This window comes from Oncorhynchus clarkii, chromosome 9 (genome assembly GCF_045791955.1).
Source record: "Oncorhynchus clarkii lewisi isolate Uvic-CL-2024 chromosome 9, UVic_Ocla_1.0, whole genome shotgun sequence".
Classification (NCBI taxonomy): domain Eukaryota; kingdom Metazoa; phylum Chordata; class Actinopteri; order Salmoniformes; family Salmonidae; genus Oncorhynchus; species Oncorhynchus clarkii.
The window spans coordinates 81,408,592-81,431,670 of NC_092155.1; the positions used below are offsets into that span (position 1 = coordinate 81,408,592).

Sequence of the window (23,079 nt, forward strand, 5' to 3'; positions counted from 1 at the left end):
TGTAATGTTATGTATAATGTTGTGTGATGTTATGTATAATGTTGTGTATAATGTTATGTATAATGTTATGTATAATGTTATGTATAATGTTGTGTGATGTTATGTATAATGTTATGTATAATGTTATGTATAATGTTGTGTATAATGTTGTGTATAATGTTATGTATAATGTTATGTATAATGTTATGTATAATGTTGTGTGATGTTATGTATAATGTTATGTATAATGTTGTGTGATGTTATGTGTGATGTTATGTATAATGTTGTGTGATGTTATGTATAATGTTATGTATAATGTTATGTATAATGTTGTGTATAATGTTGTGTATAATGTTATGTATAATGTTATGTATAATGTTATGTATAATGTTGTGTGATGTTATGTATAATGTTATGTATAATGTTGTGTGATGTTATGTGTGATGTTATGTATAATGTTATGTATAATGTTGTGTGATGTTATGTGTAATGTAATGTGATGTTCTACCTGAGCTGCATGGGCCAGTCTCTCCATCTTCTCCTGGATGGAACGGGAAGACACCCTCTGTTTGGAACTAAATGTGGACAGGGTTATGGTTATGGATTAGGGTTATGGGTTAAGGGTTAGAGATTAGAGATTAGGGTTACATTTTAGGGTTAGGGTTAAGGGTTAGAGATTAGGGTTATATTTTAGGGTTAGAGATTAGGGTTACATTTTAGGGTTAAGGGTTAGGGTTAGAGATTAGAGATTAGGGTTACATTTTAGGGTTATGGGTTAGGGTTATGGGTTAAAGGTTAGGGTTAGAGATTAGAGATAAGGGTTACATTTTAGGGTTAGGGTTAGGATTAAGGGTTAGAGATTAGTGATGAGGGTTACATTTAGGGTTAGGGTTAGGGTTAGAGATAAGGGTTACATTTTAGGGTAAGGGTAAGGGTTACATTTTAGGATAAGGGTAAGGGTTAGGGTTACGGGTCAGGGATAAGGGTTACATTTTAGGCTAAGGGTAAGGGTTAGAGATAAGGGTTACATTTTAGGGTACGGGTTAGGGTTAGGGGTAGAGATAACGGTTACATTTTAGGGTAAGGTTAAGGGTTAGAGATAAGGGTTACATTTCAGGGTTAGGGTTAGGGTTAGAGATAAGGATTACATTTTAGGGTAAGGGTAAGGCTTAGGGTTACGGGTTAGGGCTAAGGGTTACATTTTAGGGAAAGGGTAAGAGTTAGGGGTTAAGGTTAGAGATAAGAGTTACATTTTAGGGTAAGGGTAAGGGTTAGGGGTTAGGGTTAGAGATAAGGGTTACATTTTAGGGTAAGGGTAAGGGTTAGGGTTAGGGGTTGGGTTACATTTTAGGATAAGGGTAAGGGTTAGGGTTACGGGTCAGGGATAAGGGTTACATTTTAGGCTAAGGGTATGGGTTAGAGATAAGGGTTAAATTTTAGGGTAAGGGTACGGGTTAGGGGTAGAGATAACGGTTACATTTTAGGGTAAGGTTAAGGGTTAGAGATAAGGGTTACATTTCAGGGTTAGGGTTAGGGGTTAGTGTTAGAGATAAGGATTACATTTTAGGGTAAGGGTAAGGCTTAGGGTTACGGGTTAGGGCTAAGGGTTACATTTTAGGGGAAGGGTAAGGGTTAGGGGTTAAGGTTAGAGATAAGAGTTACATTTTAGGGTAAGGGTAAGGGTTAGGGGTTAGGGTTAGAGATAAGGGTTACATTTTAGGGTAAGGGTTAGGGTTAGGGGTTAGGGTTAGAGATAAGGGTTACATTTTAGGGTAAGGGTAAGTGTTAGGGTTAGAGATAAGGGTTACATTTTAGGGTTAGGGTTAGGGTTAGGGGTAGAGATAACGGTTACATTTTAGGGTAAGGTTAAGGGTTAGAGATAAGGGTTACATTTCAGGGTTAGGGTTAGGGTTAGAGATAAGGATTACATTTTAGGGTAAGGGTAAGGCTTAGGGTTACGGGTTAGGGCTAAGGGTTACATTTTAGGGTAAGGGTAAGGGTTAGAAATAAGGGTTACATTTTAGGGTAAGGGTTAGGGTTAGGGTTAGAGATAAGGGTTACATTTTAGGGTTAGGGTTAGAGATAAGGGTTACATTTTAGGGTTAGGGTTAGAGATAAGGGTTATATTTTAGGGTAAGGGTAAAGGTTAGGGGTTAGGGTCAGAGATAAAGGTTACATTTTAGGGTAAGGGTAGGGGTTAGAGATAAGGGTTACATTTTAGGGTAAGGGTTAGGGTTAGGGTTAGACATAAAGGTTACATTTTAGGGTAAGGGTAAGGGTTAGGGTTAGAGATAAGGGTTACATTTTAGGGTTAGGGTTAGAGATAAGGGTTACATTTTAAGGTAAGGGTAAGGGTTAGGGGTTAGGGCTAGAGATAAGGGTTACATTTAAGGGTAAGTGTTAGGGTTAGAGATATGGGTTACATTTTAGGGTAAGGGTTAGGGTTAGGGTTAGAGATAAGGGTTACATTTTAGGCTAAAGGTTAGGGTTAGGGTTAGTGTTAAAGATAAGGGTTACATTTTAGGGTTAGAGTTAGGGGTTAGGGTTAGAGATAAGGGTTACATTTTAGGGTTAGGGTTAGAGATAAGGGTTACATTTTAGGGTAAGGGTTAGGGTTAGGGTTAGAGATAAGGGTTCCATTTAAGGGTTAGGGTTAGGGGTTAGGGTTAGAGATAAAGGTTACATTTTAGGGTAAGGGTAAGGGTTAGGGTTTAGGGGTTAGAGTTAGAGAAAATGGTTACATTTTAGGGTAAGGGTAAGGATTAGGGTTAGGGGTTAGGGTTAGAGATAAGGGTTCTATTTTAGGGTAAGGGTAAGGGTTAGGGATAGAGATAAGGGTTACATTTTAGGGTAAGGGTAAGTGTTAGGGTTAGAGATAAGGGTTACATTTTAGGGTTAGGGTTAGGGGTTAGGGTTAGAGATAAGGGTTACATTTTAGGGTTAGGGTTAGAGATAAGGGTTACATTTTAGGGTAAGGGTTAGGGGTTAGGGTTAGAGATAAGGGTTACATTTTAGGTTATGGGTAAGGGTTAGAGATAATGGTTATTTTTTAGGGTATGGGTAAGGTTAGGGGTTAGTGTTAGGGGTTAGGGTTACATTTGAGGATAAGGGTAAGGGTTAGGGTTACATTTTAGGATAAGGGTAAGGGTTAGGGTTACGGGTCAGGGATAATGGTTACATTTTAGGGTAAGGGTTAGGGTTAGAGATAAGGGTTACATTTTAGGGTAAGGGTAAGGGTTAGGGTTAGGGGTTAGGGTTACATTTTAGGGTAAGGGTTAGGGGTTAGGATTAGAGATAAGGGTTACATTTTAGGGTAAGGGTTAGGGATTAGGGTTAGGGGTTAGGGTTAGAGATAAGGGTTAGATTTTAGGGTAAGGATAAGGGTTAGGGTTAGAGATAAGGGTTACATTTTAGGATAAGGGTTAGGTTTAGGGGTTAGGGTTAGAGATATAGGTTACATTTTAGGGTAAGGGGTTACGGACAGGCATTATTATTATATTATTATATTCTTATAGTGTCAGTATAAAACATGTTAAATGTTCACCAGACTCACTTCCTTTGGAAAGGTGATGCTTTGTCCTGCTCCTCAGTTTGGTCCTGGAAAAGACAGATACTGTTATATAACTAGAATTTACAGTTTGTTTCAAAAGCTTTGGGGATAAAAGCATTTTCACAAACCTCAAAACAGATCATCAAAAGGGCAGTCGTTTCAAAACTCATTTTCAATTGACTAAGAACCACACAAAATCATACAGTCACTTTTTCACTTAATCAGTGTTTCATCTAGAAATAAGTTTCACATTGTAATACATGTTTATATAAAGGGTTAGGTCCAGGCCCTGTGATACATGTTTATATAAAGGGTTAGGTTTAGGTCCAGGCCCTGTGATACATGTTTATATAAAGGGTTAGGGTTAGGTCCAGGCCCTGTGATACATGTTTATATAAAGTAATTCCCTTTCACAATGCAATGCTCACATTACTTTTGGTATGATTCTCTTCTCATTTGTTAAAATATATTTTACTATTACTTAATCTGACTGCTCTACAGATTTTTTAAAAAACAATGAAAATGTCTGTGAAGAAGAAACATAAAATATGGTTTAAACTGTAATGTACTATTATGATGCCTATTCTGATTTTCCTTCACAGTAAGTACAACAAAAAGCTGATTGACAAGATCAGAGATGTACTGTACGTAACAAATGCATCCTTTGTTGGGATCTTTTTGATGGTGGACAAAGTTACAATGTATTCCATGTTGAGTTTGCATCCCAATATTACACTTTATGTACATCACGGAAGACTGAAAAATAACTAAACTGTTTGACATAGAAACAACAGCTTTTGTAAGTTTTTTTAATTTAAATAATCTTTCTAAATTATGAAAACTACTAATAACATTCCACCCATGAGGCAAAGTAGGGTGACTGCAGCGAAGGGTTATTTAGCAGACTTATTCAAAGCAGAGGTTGACACCTAAATTATTTTCCAATCATTTCGTTCTGAACAGAATTTCTTTAATTCCGTTCCAAAGTTCCGACCAGCAAAATAAAGTTTTGAATTGGTTTGATCCCCGATAAAGTATCGGTTTATATCGTTCCTTTCTGTTCCTTTTAAAACCTCTGAATATGATGTTTTTTACATTAAATTACTTCACCAATCAGTGTGGATAAAGCAGCAAGCTATATCCTCGTTTTGAAACTACAAGTGAATACCGCAACAAATACAATTTTATTTGTCACCTGCGTCGAATACAACAATACCGTGAAATTATTACTTACAAGCCCTTAACCAACAATGCAGTTTTAATAAAATAGAGTTAAGAAAATATGAATTAATTAAACTAAAGTTTAAAAAATGAACACAATAAAATAACAATATCGAGGCGATATACAGGGGGTACGGGTAGACGGGGCTAGACTTGGCACTCCGGTACAGCAGAGAGAACAGTTTATGACTTGGGAGTCTTTGATAATTCTTGGGGCCTTCCTATAGACGTAGAGTATAGAGTTCCTGGATGGCAGGAAGCTTGGCCCCATGATGTACTGGGCCGTACGTACTACCCTCTGCAGGAACTTACAGTCGGATGCTGAGCAGTTGCAATGCCAGGCGGTGATGCAACAGGTCAGGATGCTCTTGATGGTACAGCTGTAGAACTTTTTGAGGATCTGGGGACTCTTACAAAATCTTTTCATTTCCTGAGACTGACATTTTATATTTGTTACTTCACCCCTACCTACATTTGTTACTTCACCCCTACCTACATTTGTTACTTTACCCATACCTACATTTGTTACTTCACCCCTACCTACATTTGTTACTTCACCCCTACCTACATTTGTTACTTTACCCATACCTACATTTGTTACTTCACCCCTACCTACATTTGTTACTTCACCCCTACCTACATTTGTTACTTCACCCCTACCTACATTTGTTACTTTACCCCTACCTACATTTGTTACTTCACCCCTACCTACATTTGTTACTTTACCCATACCTACATTTGTTACTTTACCCCTACCTACATTTGTTACTTCACCCCTACCTACATTTGTTACTTTACCCCTACCTACATTTGTTACTTCACCCCTACCTACATTTGTTACTTTACCCATACCTACATTTGTTACTTTACCCCTACCTACATTTGTTACTTCACCCATACCTACATTTGTTACTTCACCCCTACCTACATTTGTTACTTTACCCATACCTACATTTGTTACTTTACCCCTACCTACATTTGTTACTTCACCCCTACCTACATTTGTTACTTCACCCCTACCTACATTTGTTACTTCACCCCTACCTACATTTGTTACTTTACCCATACCTACATTTGTTACTTCACCCCTACCTACATTTGTTACTTTACCCCTACCTACATTTGTTACTTCACCCCTACCTACATTTGTTACTTCACCCCTACCTACATTTGTTACTTCACCCCTACCTACATTTGTTACTTCACCCCTACCTACATTTGTTACTTCACCCCTACCTACATTTGTTACTTCACCCCTACCTACATTTGTTACTTCACCCCTACCTACATTTGTTACTTCACCCCTACCTACATTTGTTACTTCACCCCTACCTACATTTGTTACTTCACCCCTACCTACATTTGTTACTTCACCCCTACCTACATTTGTTACTTCACCCATACCTACATTTGTTACTTTACCCCTACCTACATTTGTTACTTCACCCATACCTACATTTGTTACATGTAAAAAATAAAAATAAAAGGTAAAGTGACTATAGATAACTGTCTTGATATGTTTGCACCATGATAGTTTGTTGGTGATGTGGACACCAAGGAACTTTGAACTTTTGATCTGCACCACCTGTTCGATCCTCCTTTTCCTGTAGTCCACGGTCAATTCTAGCTCACATTGAGGGAGAGGTTGTTGTCTTGGCACCACACTGCCAGGTCTCTGACCTCCTCCCTATAGGCTGTCTCATTGTTGTCGGTGTTCAGGCCTACCACTGTTGTGTCGTCAGCAAACTTAATGAGAGTGTTGGAGTCGTGCTTGGCCACGCAGTCGTGGATTAATAGTTGGATGGGCTATTTACAGATGGGCTATGTACAGGTGCAGTAATCTGTGAGCTGCTCTGACAGCTGGTGCTTAAAGCTAGTGAGGGAGATATGAGTCTCCAGCTTCAGTGATTTTTGCAGTGCGTTACCGTCATTGGCAGCAGAGAACTGGAAGGAAAGGTGGCCAAAGGAGGAATTGGCTTTGGGGGTGACCAGTGAAAAATACCTGCTGGAGCACGTGCTACGGGTGGGTGCTGCTATGGTGACCAGTGAGACAAGTCAGTTAATTAAGAACTAATTCTTATTTACAATGACGGCCTACCCCAGCTAAACCCTAACCTGGATGAACCTTGGCCAAGTGTTGCTATGCTTTATCTTGGCCAGGTCGCAGTTGTAAATGAGAACCTGTTCTCAACTGGCCTACCTGGTTAAAAAAAGGTGAAATAAATAAAATATATATAAAAAAAGGGAGTACAGGAGGGGACTAAGCATTACCCCTGAGGGGCCCCAGTATATATATATTTTTAAATGTAACCTTTATTTAACCAGGTAGGCTATTTGAGAACAAGTTCTCATTTACAACTGTGACCTGGCCAAGATAAAGCAAAGCAGTGTGACACAAACAACAACACAGAGTTACACATGGAATAAACAAACACAGTCAATAATACAGTAGAAAAAGTATATATACAGTGAGCGCAAATGAGGTAAGATAAGAGAGGTAAGGCTATAAATAGGCCATGGTGCCGAAGTAATTACAATATAGCAATTAAATACTGGAATGGTAGATGTGCAGAAGATGAATGTGCAAATATGCTATGCAATTGCGTGAGAAAACTGAGCGGGGCCAGACGGATTACCGGGACGTGCACTCAGAGCATGCATTGACCGACTGGCAAGTGTCTTCACTGATATTTTCAACCTCTCCCTGACCGAGTCTGTAATACCAACATGTTTCAAGCAGACCACAATAGTCCATGTGCCCAAGAAAGCGAAGGTAACCATCTTAAATGACTAGCACTTATGTCAGTAGCCATGAAGTGCTTTGAAAGGCTGGTCATGGCTCACATCAACAGCATCCTCCCGGACACCCTAGACCCACTCCAATTTGCAGACCGCCCCAACAGATCAACAGATGGCGCAATCCCAATTGCACTCCACACTGCCCTTTCTCACCTGGACAAAAGGAACACCTATGTGAGAATGCTATTCATTGACTACAACTCAGCATTCAACACCATAGTGCCCTCAAAGCACATCACTAAGCTGAAGACCCTGGGACTAAACCCCTCACTCTGCAACTAGATCCTGGACTTCCTGATGCCCCCAGGTAGTAAAGGTAGAAAAACAATATCTGCTCATCCTCCGGTCTAAGGCATCTCAGTGGGACAACCGAGTGCTGAGGACCAGGCAGTAAGCAGGTTTGGTAGCCTACTAATGACCATCAGCAGCATCAGAGCTTGGAGAAGCCTAATTACAGTGACTAAACAGTCACATGGGATTTGACTGCCATCATGACTGGCAGTAATACGGTCACTGTAACAGCCCTAGTCCACCCCATTGGGTATCTCACCGCACGGATTAAAGGTACATTTACATTCTAAAACTTCTGACAGACAATGTCATACTTTTGGACATTATAGCACTCCCAGAAGGCATGAACTGTTGAGTCCTTTTTTTATTTACATTTAAGACATGACTCTTCTGCTGTGCTGTCGAATTTGTGAATTTTGTCTCTTGTATAATTAGTTTATACTGGATTAAGTTTACAGTTTTAATAACTGTCATTTCATTAGTTATGTTCCAAAACTCCCGCCATCTTGTGCCAATATCAGTTATTTTTAAGTCTTGATTCCAGTACTTCATATTTTTTTATACGAGATGATCAGTTGGATAGGCTTTCTGCAAGGTTTTGTAAGTCTTACCAATCATATGAGTGTATTTTTCAGAGTAAATAGGATTCCCTCAACATCGCTCTGATGTCCAAAAGCTTTCTGGATGAAATTGTATGATATAAAACACACAAGTTGCATATATTTTAATATATTCTGTAATTTGCAGTGCTGTACCATTTTACATTCAAAGGACAATTTTGAAATGTTAGATTATTTTGCTATTGGATTAACTGGTTGTTAAAATAACTAAATTGAGAAGATTATTATGATGTTTTGGTGATTAAATCAATGTCTAATGGTATTTCACAGTAAATGTATATTTTGGATTAATGGTTATGTGGTGAAATATGTTTTCAAGGCAACAAAAAACTAGGCATGTTTTGCCTAGTTAAATAAAGGTTAAATATATATTTTTTAATTCAAACAAAATTAGTGCACAATATGAGACATTTCAGGTGTTACCAGGTAGGCGTTTTGTACGAATAGTTAAAAAAAAAACACCACATAAACCAAAGCGATAGAAAAATCATAATTGTTATATCATAAACCCCTGACCTTTAACCCAAACTTTAACTCACCGAGCTACTGGGTTCAAACGTCTTGGAGGCCATCCGGACGCTGGCACTGAGAGAGAGAGACACAGAGAGAGATTGAGAGGTGAGAGAGAGATTGAGAGGATAGAGAGGCGAGAGATAGGGAGATAGGAGAGAGATTGAGAGAAGAGAGAGAGGAGAGAGATAGAGATTGAGGAGAGAGATGGAGAGGAGAGATGGAGAGGAGAGATGGAGATAGAGATTGAAAGGATAGAGGAGAGATTGAAAGGATAGAGGAGAGATTAAGAGGAGAGAGAGATTTAGAGGAGAGAGAGATTGAGAGGAGAGAGAGATTGAGAGGAGAGAGAGAGATTGAGAGGAGAGAGAGAGAGATAGAGATTGAGAGGAGAGCGATAGAGAGAGATTGAGTGGAAAGAGATAGAGAGATTGAAAGGAGAGGGAGAGAGATAGCGAGGAGAGAGAGATTGAAAGACGAAGTTGGATAAAACAAAAGATAATTGATCATCAAACATAACAGCCATGATGTAGCAAGGATCACAGTCAGTATGTTAGAGCTCTGCTACCCGACCAGAACCCGAGATTATACATTGGTTTAGCGCAGGGTAGGGCCTGTTTTTCATCAATATCTGGTTTGGTTTATTAATTCGACCATTTTAAAAACAAGCACACATAGAACTTGAAAAAGACACATGCACATGAGTACAATCATTGAGGATAACACACAAATTCTGGGACTTATTTCCATTGCGGTCCTCTTGAGACAAGATGGCTAGGCAAGATCCAACACAGAGCGATTATAAAACATAAAAGCAAAGAAGAACATCTATCTCATCATTGCAGTTTCATCGTAAGAAAGTACCTTTTCCAGCATTACTCCTGAACCTGTATCAGCACATATTATCAAGACCTGATCTGGTCATCCATAACATGGAACATGACATAATATAGAACACTAATAGACAAGAACAGCTCAAGGACAGAACTACATCAACGTAAAAACGACACACATAGACTACATATCAATACACACCAACTACAGTATCTAGGTCAAATAGGGGAGAAGCATTTTGCCGTAACATTGTTACAAGCCCTTAACCAACAAAGTTGAGAAGTTTTAAGAAAAAAAAAAAGTGTTAAGTACTTATTATTATTATTCTGACATTTCACATTCTTAAAATAAAGTGGTGATCCTAACTGACCTAAGACAGGGGATTTTTACTTGGATTAAATGTCAGGAATTGTGAAAAACTGAGTTTAAACGTATTTGGCTAAAGTGCATGTAAACTTCCGACTTCAACTGTATATACAGGGGGTACCGGTACAGAGTCAATGTGCGGGGGCACTGGTTAGTCGAAGTCATTGAGCTAATATTTACATGTAGCTAGAGTTAAAGTGACTATGCTTAGAGAGTAGCAGCAGTGAAAAAGGTGGGTCTGGGTAGCCCTTTGATTAGTTGTTCAGGAGTCTTATGGCTTGGGGGAAGAAGCTGTTAAGAAGCCTTTTGGACCTAGACTCGGAGCTCCGGTACCGCTTGTCGTGCGATAGCAGAGAGGACAGTCTATGACTAGGAATAGGCTTTGTCGTGCCCTCTTCATGACTGTCTTAGTAGTGTGTTTGAAACAAGATAGTTTGTTGGTGATGTGGACACCAAGGGACTTGAAGCTCTCAACCTGCTCCACTGCAGCCCAGTCGATGAGAATGGGGGCGTGTTCGGTCCTCCTTTTCCTGTAGTCCACAATCATCTCCTTAGTCTTGATTACGTTGAGGAAGAGGTTGTTGTCCTGGCACCACACGGCCAGGTCTCTGACCTCCTCCCTACATGCTGTCTCATCGTTGTTGGTGATCAGGCCACCCGCTGTTGTGTCATTGTTAAACTTGATGATGGTGTTGGAGTCGTGTCTGGCCATGCAGTCATGAGTGAACAGGGAGTACAGGAGGGGACTGAGCACGCACCCCTGAAGGGCCCCCTTGTTGAGGATCAGCGTGGTGGATGTTTTGTTAACTACCCTTACCACCTACGGGCGGCCCATCAGGAGATCCAGGATCCAGTTGCAGAGGTGTTTAGTCGAGAGGATCCTTAGCTTAGTGATGAGCTTTGAGGGCACTATGGTGTTGAACGCTGAGCTGTAGCCAATGAATAGCATTGTCACATAGGTGTTCCTTTTGGAAAGGGCAGTATTGAGTGCAATAGAGATTGGATCATCTGTGGATCTGTTGGGGCGGTATGCAAATAGGAGTGGGTCTAAAGTGTCGGTTTTAGCCAGCCGGCTAATTTTAACCGCAGTCCCTGGGCAGGTTATTAAAAACAATTACAATATAGACAATCATTGAGCAGTGAGCACATGCAGAGCAACATAGGACAAGCAAGACATAGCATACAGACAGAGCAACATAGGACAAGCAAGACGTAGCATACAGACAGAGCAACATAGAACAAAAAGCAGCCTGTAGTCTGTAATAGTTTGCAAGCCCTGCCACATCTGACGAGCGTTGGAACCGGTGTAGTATCAATCTTAGTCCTGTATTAATGCTTTGCCTGTTTGATGGTTCGTCGAAGGACATAGCAGGATTTCTTGTAAGCTTCCGGGTTAGAGTCCAGTAGAAAGCAGCAGCTCCACCCTTTAGCTCAGTGCAGATGTTGCCTATAATCCATGGCTTCTGGTTGGGGTATGTATTCGTGGTCACTGTGGGGACGACATCATTGATGCACTTATTGATGAAGCCTGTGTTGTACTCCTCAATGCCATCGGAAGAATCCTGGAACATATTCCAGTCTGTGCTAGCAAAACAGTTCTGTAGCTTAGTATCTGCTTCATCTGACCACTTTCTTGTCGACCGAGTCACTGGTGCTTCCGGCTTTAGATTTTGTTCGTAAGCAGGAATCAGAAGAAAATAATTAGTCAGATTTGCCAAATGGAGGGCGATGGAGAGATTTGTACGCATCTCTGTATGTTGAGTAAAAGTGGTCTAGAATTTTTTTCCATCTGGTTGCACATTTAACATGCTAGTAGAAATTAGGTAAAAACGAGTTTCCCTACATTAAAGTCCCAGGCCACAACGAGCGCCGCCTATGGGCTCCCAAGTGGTGCAGCGGTCTAAGGCACTGCATCACAGTGCACGCTTTTCATCCGGACATCAAAATAATGCCCCCTATCCCAAACAAGGTCAACTCCCTGGCCACTAGGAGTGCTGCCTCTGGATGAGCGCTTTCCTGTTTGCTTATGGCCGTATACAGCTCATTGAGTGCGGTCTTAGAGCTAGCATCGGTTTGTGGTGGTATATAGACAGCTACGAAAAATACAGATGAAAACTCTCTCGGTAAATATTGTGGTCTACAGCTTATCAAGAGATACTCAACCTCAGGTGAGCAAAAACTCAAGACTTCCTTAGATTTCATGCACCAGCTGTTGTTTACAAATATACACTGCTCAAAAAAATAAAGGGAACACTAAAATAACACATCCTAGATCTGAATGAATGAAATATTCTTATTAAATACTTTTTTCTTTACATAGTAGAATGTGCAGACAACAAAATCACACAAAAATTATCAATGGCAATCAAATTTATCAACCCATGGAAGTCACACTACAGGCTGATCCAACTTTGATATAATGTCCTTAAAACAAGTCAAAATGAGGCTCAGTGGTGTGTGTGGCCTCCACGTGCCTGTATGACCTCCCTACAACGCCTGGGCATGCTCCTGATGAGGTGGCGGATGGTCTCCTGAGGGATCTTCTCCCAGACCTGGACTAAAGCATCCGCCAACTCCTGGACAGTCTGTGGTGCAACGTGGCGCTGGTGGATGGAGTGAGACATGATGTCCCAGATGTGCGGATTCAGGTCTGGGGAACGGGCGGGCCAGTCCATAGAATCAATGCCTTCCTCTTGCAGCAACTGCTGACACACTCCAGCCACATGAGGTCTAGCACTGTCTTGCATTAGGAGGAACCCAGGGCCAACCGCACCAGCATATGGTTTCACAAGGGGTTTGAGGATCTCATCTCGGTACCTAATTGCAGTCAGGCTACCTCCGGCGAGCACATGGAGGGCTGTGCGGCCCCCCAAAGAAATGCCACCCCACACCATGACTGACCCACCGCCAAACCAGTCATGCTGGAGGATGGTGCAGGCAGCAGAACGTTCTCCACGGCGTCTCAAGACTCTGTCACATCTGTCACATGCTCAGTGTGAACCTGCTTTTATCTGTGAAGAGCACAGGGCGCCAGTGGCGAACTTGCCAATCTTGGTGTTCTCTAGCAAATGCCAAACGTCCTGCACGGTGTTGGGCTGTAAGCACAACCCCCACCTGTGGACGTCGGGTCCTCATACCATCCTCATGGAGTCTGTTTCTGACCGTTTGTGCAGACACATGCACATTTGTGGCGTGCTGGAGGTCATTTTGCAGGGCTCTGGCAGTGCTCCCCTCCTGCTCCTCCTTGCACAAAGGTGGAGGTAGCGGTCCTGCTGCTGGGTTGTCGTCGTTCAGCCACGACTCGGTGAAACATAAGATATTACAGTTTTTAATGTCCCGTTGGTAGTAATCGTAGTTTGTCTATTTTATTATCGATTGATTGTACATTGGCTAATAGGACCGATGGTCCTTGCAGACTTGTTTTCGAGTTTCTGTGCGTTTTGTTGCCAACCTGTTTTGCTACCTGACAACTTTACGGTTTTTACTTTTTAATTATTTTTTTCCTCAACTTTTTCACTCCAGACACTTTATCTGGACACGATTCGTCAGGACCTCCAACAGCCGAAGCTAAGTAGTAACATTAACATGATGCCTTCTAATTGCAGTCGCTGTACTCGCCTTACGGTGAGGATAGCTGTGCTACAATCCCAGCTTCAGACGCAATCGTTAGGCAAGGGTAATTTCCGTGTAGGAAAGGATGAAACAGCGTCTGTGCCACCAGTAAGTACAGATAGCAGTATAAATCCCCTGGCACAGTCCCCGCAGCCGGACAACTTTCTCACGGTTTCTGGAAGGAAATGCTGTAGGAACGCTCAACCGGTGTCGCTCATTCAGCCGACAGAAACTTTCAACCGGTTTTCCCCATTAAGCAGCGGGTCGGAGTCAGAGGCCGAGTCTTCTCTGGTCTCTACTCCTCCCGTTACGGGGTCTGAGACGCCGAAGCTTCCCACCATTAGCTCTGACAAATTGAAAACTAGTCATTGGCGACTCCATTACCCGCAGTATTAGACTTAAAACGAATCATCCAGCGATCACCAGGGGGCAGGGCTACCGACGTTAAGGCTAATCTGAAGATGGTGCTGGCTAAAGCTAAAACTGGCGAGTGTAGAGAGTATAGAGATATTGTTATCCACGTCGGCACCAATGATGTTAGGATGAAACAGTCAGAGATCACCAAGAGCAACATAGCTTCTGCGTGTAAATCAGCTAGAAAGATGTGTCGGCATCGAGTAATTGTCTCAGGCCCCCTCCCAGTTAGGGGGAGTGATGAGCTCTACAGCAGAGTCTCACAACTCAATCGCTGGTTGAAAACTGTTTTCTGCCCCTCCCAAAAGATAGAATTTGTAGATAATTGGCCCTCTTTCTGGGACTCACCCACAAACAGGACCAAGCCTGACCTCCTGAGGAGTGACGGACTCCATCCTAGCTGGAGGATCTACCAACATGGACAGGGCTCTAACTCCTCTAGCTCCACAATGAAATAGGGTGCAGGCCAGGCAGCAGGCTGTTAGCCAGCCTGCCAGCATTGTGGAGTCTGCCACTAGCACAGTCAGTGTAGTCAGCTCAGCTATCACCATTGAGACCGTGTCTGTGCCTCGAACTAGGTTGGGCAAAACTAAACATGGCGGTGTTCGCCTTAGCAATCTCACTAGGATAAAGACCACCTCCATTCCTGTCATTATTGAAAGAGATCATGATACCTCACATCTCAAAATAGGGCTACTTAATGTTAGATCCCTTACTTCAAAGGCAATTATAGTCAATGAACTAATCACTGATCATAATCTTGATGTGATTGGCCTGACTGAAACATGGCTTAAGCCTGATGAATTTACTGTGTTAAATGAGGCCTCACCTCCTGGCTACACTAGTGACCATATCCCCCGTGCATCCCGCAAAGGCGGAGGTGTTGCTAACATTTACGATAGCAAATTTCAATTTACAAAAAAAAAAATGACGTTTTCGTCTTTTGAGCTTCTAGTCATGAAATCTATGCAGCCTACTCAATCACTTTTTATAGCTACTGTTTACAGGCCTCCTGGGCCATATACAGCGTTCCTCACTGAGTTCCCTGAATTCCTATCGGACCTTGTAGTCATAGCAGATAATATTCTAATCTTTGGTGACTTTAATATTCACATGGAAAAGTCCACAGACCCACTCCAAAAGGCTTTCATCGACTCAGTGGGTTTTGTCCAACATGTCTCTGGACCCACTCACTGTCACAGTCATACGCTGGACCTAGTTTTGTCCCATGGAATAAATGTTGTGGATCTTAATGTTTTTCCTCATAATCCTGGACTATCGGACCACCATTTTATTACGTTTGCAATTGCAACAAATAATCTGCTCAGACCCCAACCAAGGAACATCAAAAGTCGTGCTATAAATTCACAGACAACACAAAGATTCCTTGATGTCCTTCCAGATTCCCTCTGTCTACCCAAGGACGCCAGAGGACAAAAATCAGTTAACCACCTAACTGAGAAACTCAATTTAACCTTGCGCAATACCCTAGATGCAGTTGCACCCCTAAAAACTAGAAACATTTCTCATAAGAAACTAGCTCCCTGGTACACAGAAAATACCCGAAATTGGAACGGAAATGGCGCCACACCAAACTGGAAGTCTTCCGACTAGCTTGGAAAGACAGTACTGTGCAGTACCGAAGAGCCCTTACTGCTGCTCGATCATCCTATTTTTCTAACTTAATTGAGGAAAATAAGAACAATCCGAAATTCCTTTTTGATACTGTCGCATAGATAACTAAAAAGCAGCATTCCCCAAGAGAGGATGACTTTCACTTTAGCAGTGATAAATTCATGAACTTCTTTGAGGAAAAGATTATGATTATTAGAAAGCAAATTACGGACTCCTCTTTAAATCTGCGTATTCCTTCAAAGCTCAGTTGTCCTGAGTCTGCACAACTCTGCCAGGACCTAGGATCAAGAGAGACGCTCAAGTGTTTTAGTACTATATCTCTTGACACAATGATGAAAATAATCATGGCCTCTAAACCTTCAAGCTGCATACTGGACCATATTCCAACTAAACTACTGAAAGAGCTGCTTCCTGTGCTTGGCCCTCCTATGTTGAATATAATAAACGGCTCTCTATCCACCGGATGTGTACCAAACTCACTAAAAGTGGCAGTAATAAAGCCTCTCTTGAAAAAGCCAAACCTTGACCCAGAAAATATAAAAAACTATCGGCCTATATCGAATCTTCCATTCCTCTCAAAAATTTTAGAAAAGGCTGTTGCCCAGCAACTCACTGCCTTCCTGAAGACAAACAATGTATACGAAATGCTTCAGTCTGGTTTTAGACCCCATCATAGCACTGAGACGGCACTTGTGAAGGTGGTAAATTACATTTTAATGGCATCGGACCGAGGCTCTGCATCTGTCCTCGTGCTCCTAGACCTTAGTGCTGCTTTTGATACCATCGATCACCACATTATTTTGGAGAGATTGGAAACCCAAATTGGTCTACACGGACAAGTTCTGGCCTGGTTTAGATCTTATCTGTCGGAAAGATATCAGTTTGTCTCTGTGAATGGTTTGTCCTCTGACAAATCAACTGTAAATTTCGGTGTTCCTCAAGGTTCCGTTTTAGGACCACTATTGTTTTCACTATATATTTTACCTCTTGGGGATGTTATTCGAAAACATAATGTTAACTTTCACTGCTATGCGGATGACACACAGCTGTACATTTCAATGAAACATGGTGAAGCCCCAAAATTGCCCTTGCTAGAAGCATGTGTTTCAGACATAAGGAAGTGGATGCCAGCAAACGTTCTACTTTTAAACTCAGACAAAACAGAGATGCTTGTTCTAGGTCCCAAGAAACAAAGAGATCTTCTGTTGAATCTGACAATTAATCTTAACGGTTGTACAGTCGTCTCAAATAAAACTGTGAAGGACCTCGGCGTTACTCTGGACCCTGATCTCTCTTTTGAAGAACATATCAAGACCATTTCAAGGACAGCTTTTTTCCATCTACGTAACATTGCAAAAATCAGAAACTTTCTGTCCAAAAATGATGCAGAAAAATAATCCATGCTTTTGTCACTTCTAGGTTAGACTACTGCAATGCTCTACTTTCTGGCTACCCGGATAAAGCACTAAATAAACTTCAGTTAGTGCTAAATACGGCTGCTAGAATCCTGACTAGAACCAAAAAATTGGATCATATTACTCCAGTGCTAGCCTCTCTACACTGGCTTCCTGTCAAAGCAAGGGCTGATTTCAAGGTTTTACTGCTAACCTACAAAGCATTACATGGGCTTGCTCCTACCTATCTTTCCGATTTGGTCCTGCCGTACATACCTACACGTACACTACGGTCACAAGACACAGGCCTCCTAATTGTCCCTAGAATTTCTAAGCAAACAGCTGGAGGCAGGGCTTTCTCCTATAGAGCTCCATTTTTATGGAACGGTCTGCCTACCCATGTCAGAGACGCAAACTCGGTCTCAACCTTTAAGTCTTTACTGAAGACTCATCTCTTCAGTGGGTCATATGATTGAGTGTAGTCTGGCCCAGGAGTGGGAAGGTGAACGGAAAGGCTCTGGAGCAACGAACCGCCCTTGCTGTCTCTGCCTGGACGGTTCCCCTCTTTCCACTGGGATTCTCTGCCTCTAGCCCTATTACAGGGTCTGAGTCACTGGCTTACTGAGGCTCTCTCATGCCGTCCCTGGAGGGGGTGCGTCACCTGAGTGGGTTGATTCACTGATGTGGTCATCCTGTCTGGGTTGGCGCCCCCCCCCCCCCCCTTGGGTTGTGCCGTGGCGGAGGTCTTTGTGGGCTATACTCAGCCTTGTCTCAGGATGGTAAGTTGGTGGTTGAAGATACCCCTCTAGTGGTGTGGGGGCTGTGTGTTTGGCAAAGTGGGTGGGGTTATATCCTTCCTGTTTGGCCCTGTCCGGGGGTGTCCTCGGATGGGGCCACAGTGTCTCCTGACCCCTCCTGTCTCAACCTCCAGTATTTATGCTGCAGTAGTTTATGTGTTGGGGGGCTAGGGTCAGTTTGTTATATCTGGAGCACTTCTCCTGTCCTATTCGGTGTCCTGTGTGAATCTAAGTGTGCGTTCTCTAATTCTCTCCTTCTCTCTTTCTTTCTCTCTCTCGGAGGACCTGAGCCCTAGGACCATGCCCCAGGACTACCTGACATGATGACTCCTTGCTGTCCCCAGTCCACCTGACCGTGCTGCTGCTCCAGTTTCAACTGTTCTGCCTTATTATTATTCGACCATGCTGGTCATTTATGAACATTTGAACATCTTGGCCATGTTCTGTTATAATCTCCACCCGGCACAGCCAGAAGAGGACTGGCCACCCCACATAGCCTGGTTCCTCTCTAGGTTTCTTCCTAGGATTTGGCCTTTCTAGGGAGTTTTTCCTAGCCACCGTGCTTCTACACCTGCATTGCTTGCTGTTTGGGGTTTTAGGCTGGGTTTCTGTACAGCACTTTGAGATATCAGCTGATGTACGAAGGGCTATATAAATACATTTGATTTGATTGGATTTGATTTGATTAAAGGTAGCTTACCGTCTCAGCGTCGGATTCTTACAAGGCACCAGGACCTTCGTCCCCGTCTTTCTGCTGCGAATGATGGGGATGAAGGCCTTGTCGGGTGTCTGAAGTAAATCATTCCCTTCCTTCTAAGACTCGTTGAAGAAAAAGTATTCCTCCGGTACGGGGTGAGTAATCGCTGTCCTGATATTTAGAAGCTCTTTTCGGTCATAAGACACGGTGGCAGAAACATTATGTACAAAATAAGTTACAAATAACGTGAAAAAACATACACAATAGCACAATTGGTTACTTGATCATAAAACTTCAGCCATCTCCTTTGGCGCCATTAGGTCAACTAGGTCTTTCTTTGCAGCACTTCAATGGACAATATTAAAGAAAAAACACCAGTCTCAATGTCAACAATGAAGAGGCGACTCCAGATTCCTGGCCTTCTAGACAGCACAGAACAGAGCAAACTAGCTCTGCTAAAAAAATAAAAAAAAACTCATACTGGCCCAAAAAATATTAAATATTAAGATGGGAAAAATAACACAGACACTGGACAGAGGAACTCTGCCTAGAAGGCCAGTATCCCAGAGTCGCCTCTTCACTGTTGATGTTGAGACTGGTGTTTTGAAGGTGCAGCTGCCAGTTGAGGACTTGTGAGGCGTCTGTCCTCTTGCTTAGTTGTGCACCGGGGCCTCCCACTTCTCTTTCTATTCTGGTTCTGTGAAGGGAGTAGTACACAGCATTGTACGAGATCTTCAGTTTTGGCAATTTCTCACAAGGAATTGCCTTCATTTCTCAGTACAAGAATAGATTGAGGAGTTTCAGAAGAAAATGCTTTGTTTCTGGCCATTTTGAACCTGTAATCGAACCCAGAAAGTCTGATGCTCCAGATACTCAACTAGTTTAAAGAAGGTTTTATTGCTTTATTGCCAGTTTTATTGCTTCTTTAACTTGTCTGGGAACAGCCCAGGAACTGGTTGAAAATATCAGGGAAGACACTTGCCAGTTGGTCAGCGCATCCTGGTACTCCATATGGCCCTGCAGCCTTGTTCCTAGCGGAATATCTCTCCAACAGCCAATGAAATTGCAGGGTGCCAAATACAAATCAACAGAAATCTCCTAAATCAAAATACTCAAACATACAAGTATTAGGCACCATTTTAAAGACAAAATTATCGGTAATCCAGCCACAGTGTCTGATTTAAAAAATGCTTTACAGCGAAAGCTACACAAACGATTATGTTAGGTCACCACCAAGTCACAGAAAAACACAGCAGTTTTTCCAACCAAAGAGAGGTGTCACAAAAAGCACAAATATAAATCAAATTAATCACTAACCTTTGATGATCTTCATCAGATGACACTCATAAGGCTTCATGTTACACAATACATGTATGTTTTGTTCGATAAAGTGCATATTTATATCCATAAATCTCATTTTACATTGGCGTGTTATGTTCAGTTGTCCCAAAACAGGCAGTGATTTTGCAGAGGTCCACATCAAATTCACAGAAATACTCATTATAAATGTTGATGAAAATTCAAGTGTTATGCATGGAACTTTAGATAAACTTCTCCTTAATGCAACCGCTGTGTCAGCCAAAATAAATATCCGCCATGTTGCGCAGTCAACATTAGTCAGAAATAGAATTATAAATATTAACTTACCTTTGATGATCTTCATCAGAATGCACTCCCAGGAATCCGCGTCCCACAATACATTTTTGATTTGTTCGATAAAGTTCATCATTTATGTCCATACACCTCCTTTTGTTTGGTAAATCGAAACGCGCGTGCAACTTCCAGCGGAAAGGTCGGACAAAAATTCAAAAAAGTTATATTACTGGTCGTAGAAACATATCAAACTATGTATAGAATCAATCTTTAGGATGTTATCATAAATGTTCTATAATGTTCCAACCGGAGAATTTCATTGTATGTAGAAAAGCAATGGAGCGAGAGTTACCTCTCATGTGAATGCGCTTGAAGCTGCTGGCAGACCTCTGACTCATTCCCCTCTCATTCAGCCCCCCTTCATAGTAGAAGCATCAAACAACGTTCTAAAGACGGTTGACATCTAGTGGAAGCCTTTGGAAGTGCAACAAAACCAATATACCCACTGTGTATTCGATAGGGGCTGAGTTCAAAAACTACTAACCTCAGATTTCCCACTTCCTGTTTGGATTTTTTCTCAGGTTTTTGCCTGCCATATGAGTTCTGTTATACTCACAGACATCATTCAAACAGTTTTAGGAACTTCAGAGTGTTTCCTATCCAATACTAATAATAATATGCATATATTAGCAACTGAGGAGAGACTGAGGAGCTGAGGAGCAAGCCGTTTACTCTGGGCACCTTTCATCCAAGCTACTCAATACAGCCCCTGCAGCCATAAGAAGTTAATAACCTGAACCAGACTACAGGCACTGGTTATAGTGAGAAGTTTCCTGTTGAGTGGACAGACAATAAAAACCTGTCAATATCCAGGTCCCCAAGAAAGTAGACCTCTCTGTTTACATCACATACACTATCAAGAATTTTACACATATTATTTAGAAACTGACTGTCAGCACTTGGTGACTGTCAGCACTTTAGATGAGGCAGGTGAACCTGCAACTACAACACTTCAATAACACTTGACATGAGACCTTCTCTAAGCATTACAGGGATATAGCTCTGAATATATATATTGAATAAATATATTGTGGTATCCCAGGAGGTCTACCCCGGGGGATAGTAATAGAGGGGAGGTATGTGAGGCGATGTTGGCTGCCTCTGCTGGGAATACGGGAGCTGGGGACCCCGACACTGACAGCTCTAAGTGGAGGTAATTAGAATAAAGTGCTGTGGAGGCCAAATAAAAGGAGCACGGTGGCACAACGCAAGAGAGAAAGGAGAGAAGAATGGGGAGAGACCGACACCAGGCGAAAGGAGAGAAGAATGGGGAGAGACCGACACCAGGCGAAAGGAGAGAAGAATGGGGAGAGACCGACACCAGGCGAAAGGAGAGAAGAATGGGGAGAGACCGACACCAGGCGAAAGGAGAGAAGAATGGGGAGAGACCGACCGACACCAGGCGAAAGGAGAGAAGAATGGGGAGAGACCGACACCAAGCGAAAGGAGAGAAGAATGGGGAGAGACCGACACCAAGCGAAAGGAGAGAAGAATGGGGAGAGACCGACACCAGGCGAAAGGAGAGAAGAATGGGGAGAGACCGACACCAGGCGAAAGGAGAGAAGAATGGGGAGAGACCGACACCAGGCGAAAGGAGAGAAGAATGGGGAGAGACCGACACCAGGCGAAAGGAGAGAAGAATGGGGAGAGACCGACACCAGGCGAAAGGAGAGAAGAATGGGGAGAGACCGACACCAGGCGAAAGGAGAGAAGAATGGGGAGAGACCGACACCAAGCGAAAGGAGAGAAGAATGGGGAGAGACCGACACCAAGCGAAAGGAGAGAAGAATGGGGAGAGACCGACACCAGGCGAAAGGAGAGAAGAATGGGGAGAGACCGACACCAGGCGAAAGGAGAGAAGAATGGGGAGAGACCGACACCAGGCGAAAGGAGAGAAGAATGGGGAGAGACCGACACCAGGCGAAAGGAGAGAAGAATGGGGAGAGACCGACACCAGGCGAAAGGAGAGAAGAATGGGGAGAGACCGACACCAGGCGAAAGGAGAGAAGAATGGGGAGAGACCGACACCAGGCGAAAGGAGAGAAGAATGGGGAGAGACCGACACCAGGCGAAAGGAGAGAAGAATGGGGAGAGACCGACACCAGGCGAAAGGAGAGAAGAATGGGGAGAGACCGACACCAGGCGAAAGGAGAGAAGAATGGGGAGAGACCGACACCAGGCGAAAGGAGAGAAGAATGGGGAGAGACCGACACCAGGCGAAAGGAGAGAAGAATGGGGAGAGACCGACACCAGGCGAAAGGAGAGAAGAATGGGGAGACCGACACCAGGCGACCGACCAGGCGAAAGGAGAGAAGAATGGGGAGAGACCGACACCAGGCGAAAGGAGAGAAGAATGGGGAGAGACCGACACCAGGCGAAAGGAGAGAAGAATGGGGAGAGACCGACACCAGGCGAAAGGAGAGAAGAATGGGGAGAGACCGACACCAGGCGAAAGGAGAGAAGAATGGGGAGAGACCGACACCAGGCGAAAGGAGAGAAGAATGGGGAGAGACCGACACCAGGCGAAAGGAGAGAAGAATGGGGAGAGACCGACACCAGGCGAAAGGAGAGAAGAATGGGGAGAGACCGACACCAGGCGAAAGGAGAGAAGAATGGGGAGAGACCGACACCAGGCGAAAGGAGAGAAGAATGGGGAGAGACCGACACCAGGCGAAAGGAGAGAAGAATGGGGAGAGACCGACACCAG

The 23,079-nt window shown here is 42.9% G+C and overlaps 1 protein-coding gene across 1 annotated transcript in view; it reads right to left on the reverse strand.

The window, feature by feature from the left end:
* LOC139417639 (ladinin) overlaps positions 1 to 23,079 on the reverse strand; it is a 65,737-nt gene that overhangs the window by 13,808 nt on the left and 28,850 nt on the right. The window contains exons 8-10 of the mRNA XM_071166846.1: positions 9,000 to 9,045; positions 3,533 to 3,561; positions 488 to 554 (exon numbers count right to left, since the gene is read on the reverse strand). Coding sequence (XP_071022947.1) covers positions 488 to 554; positions 3,533 to 3,561; positions 9,000 to 9,045 — 142 coding nt within the window. The remainder of the gene's footprint in view (positions 1 to 487; positions 555 to 3,532; positions 3,562 to 8,999; positions 9,046 to 23,079) is intronic.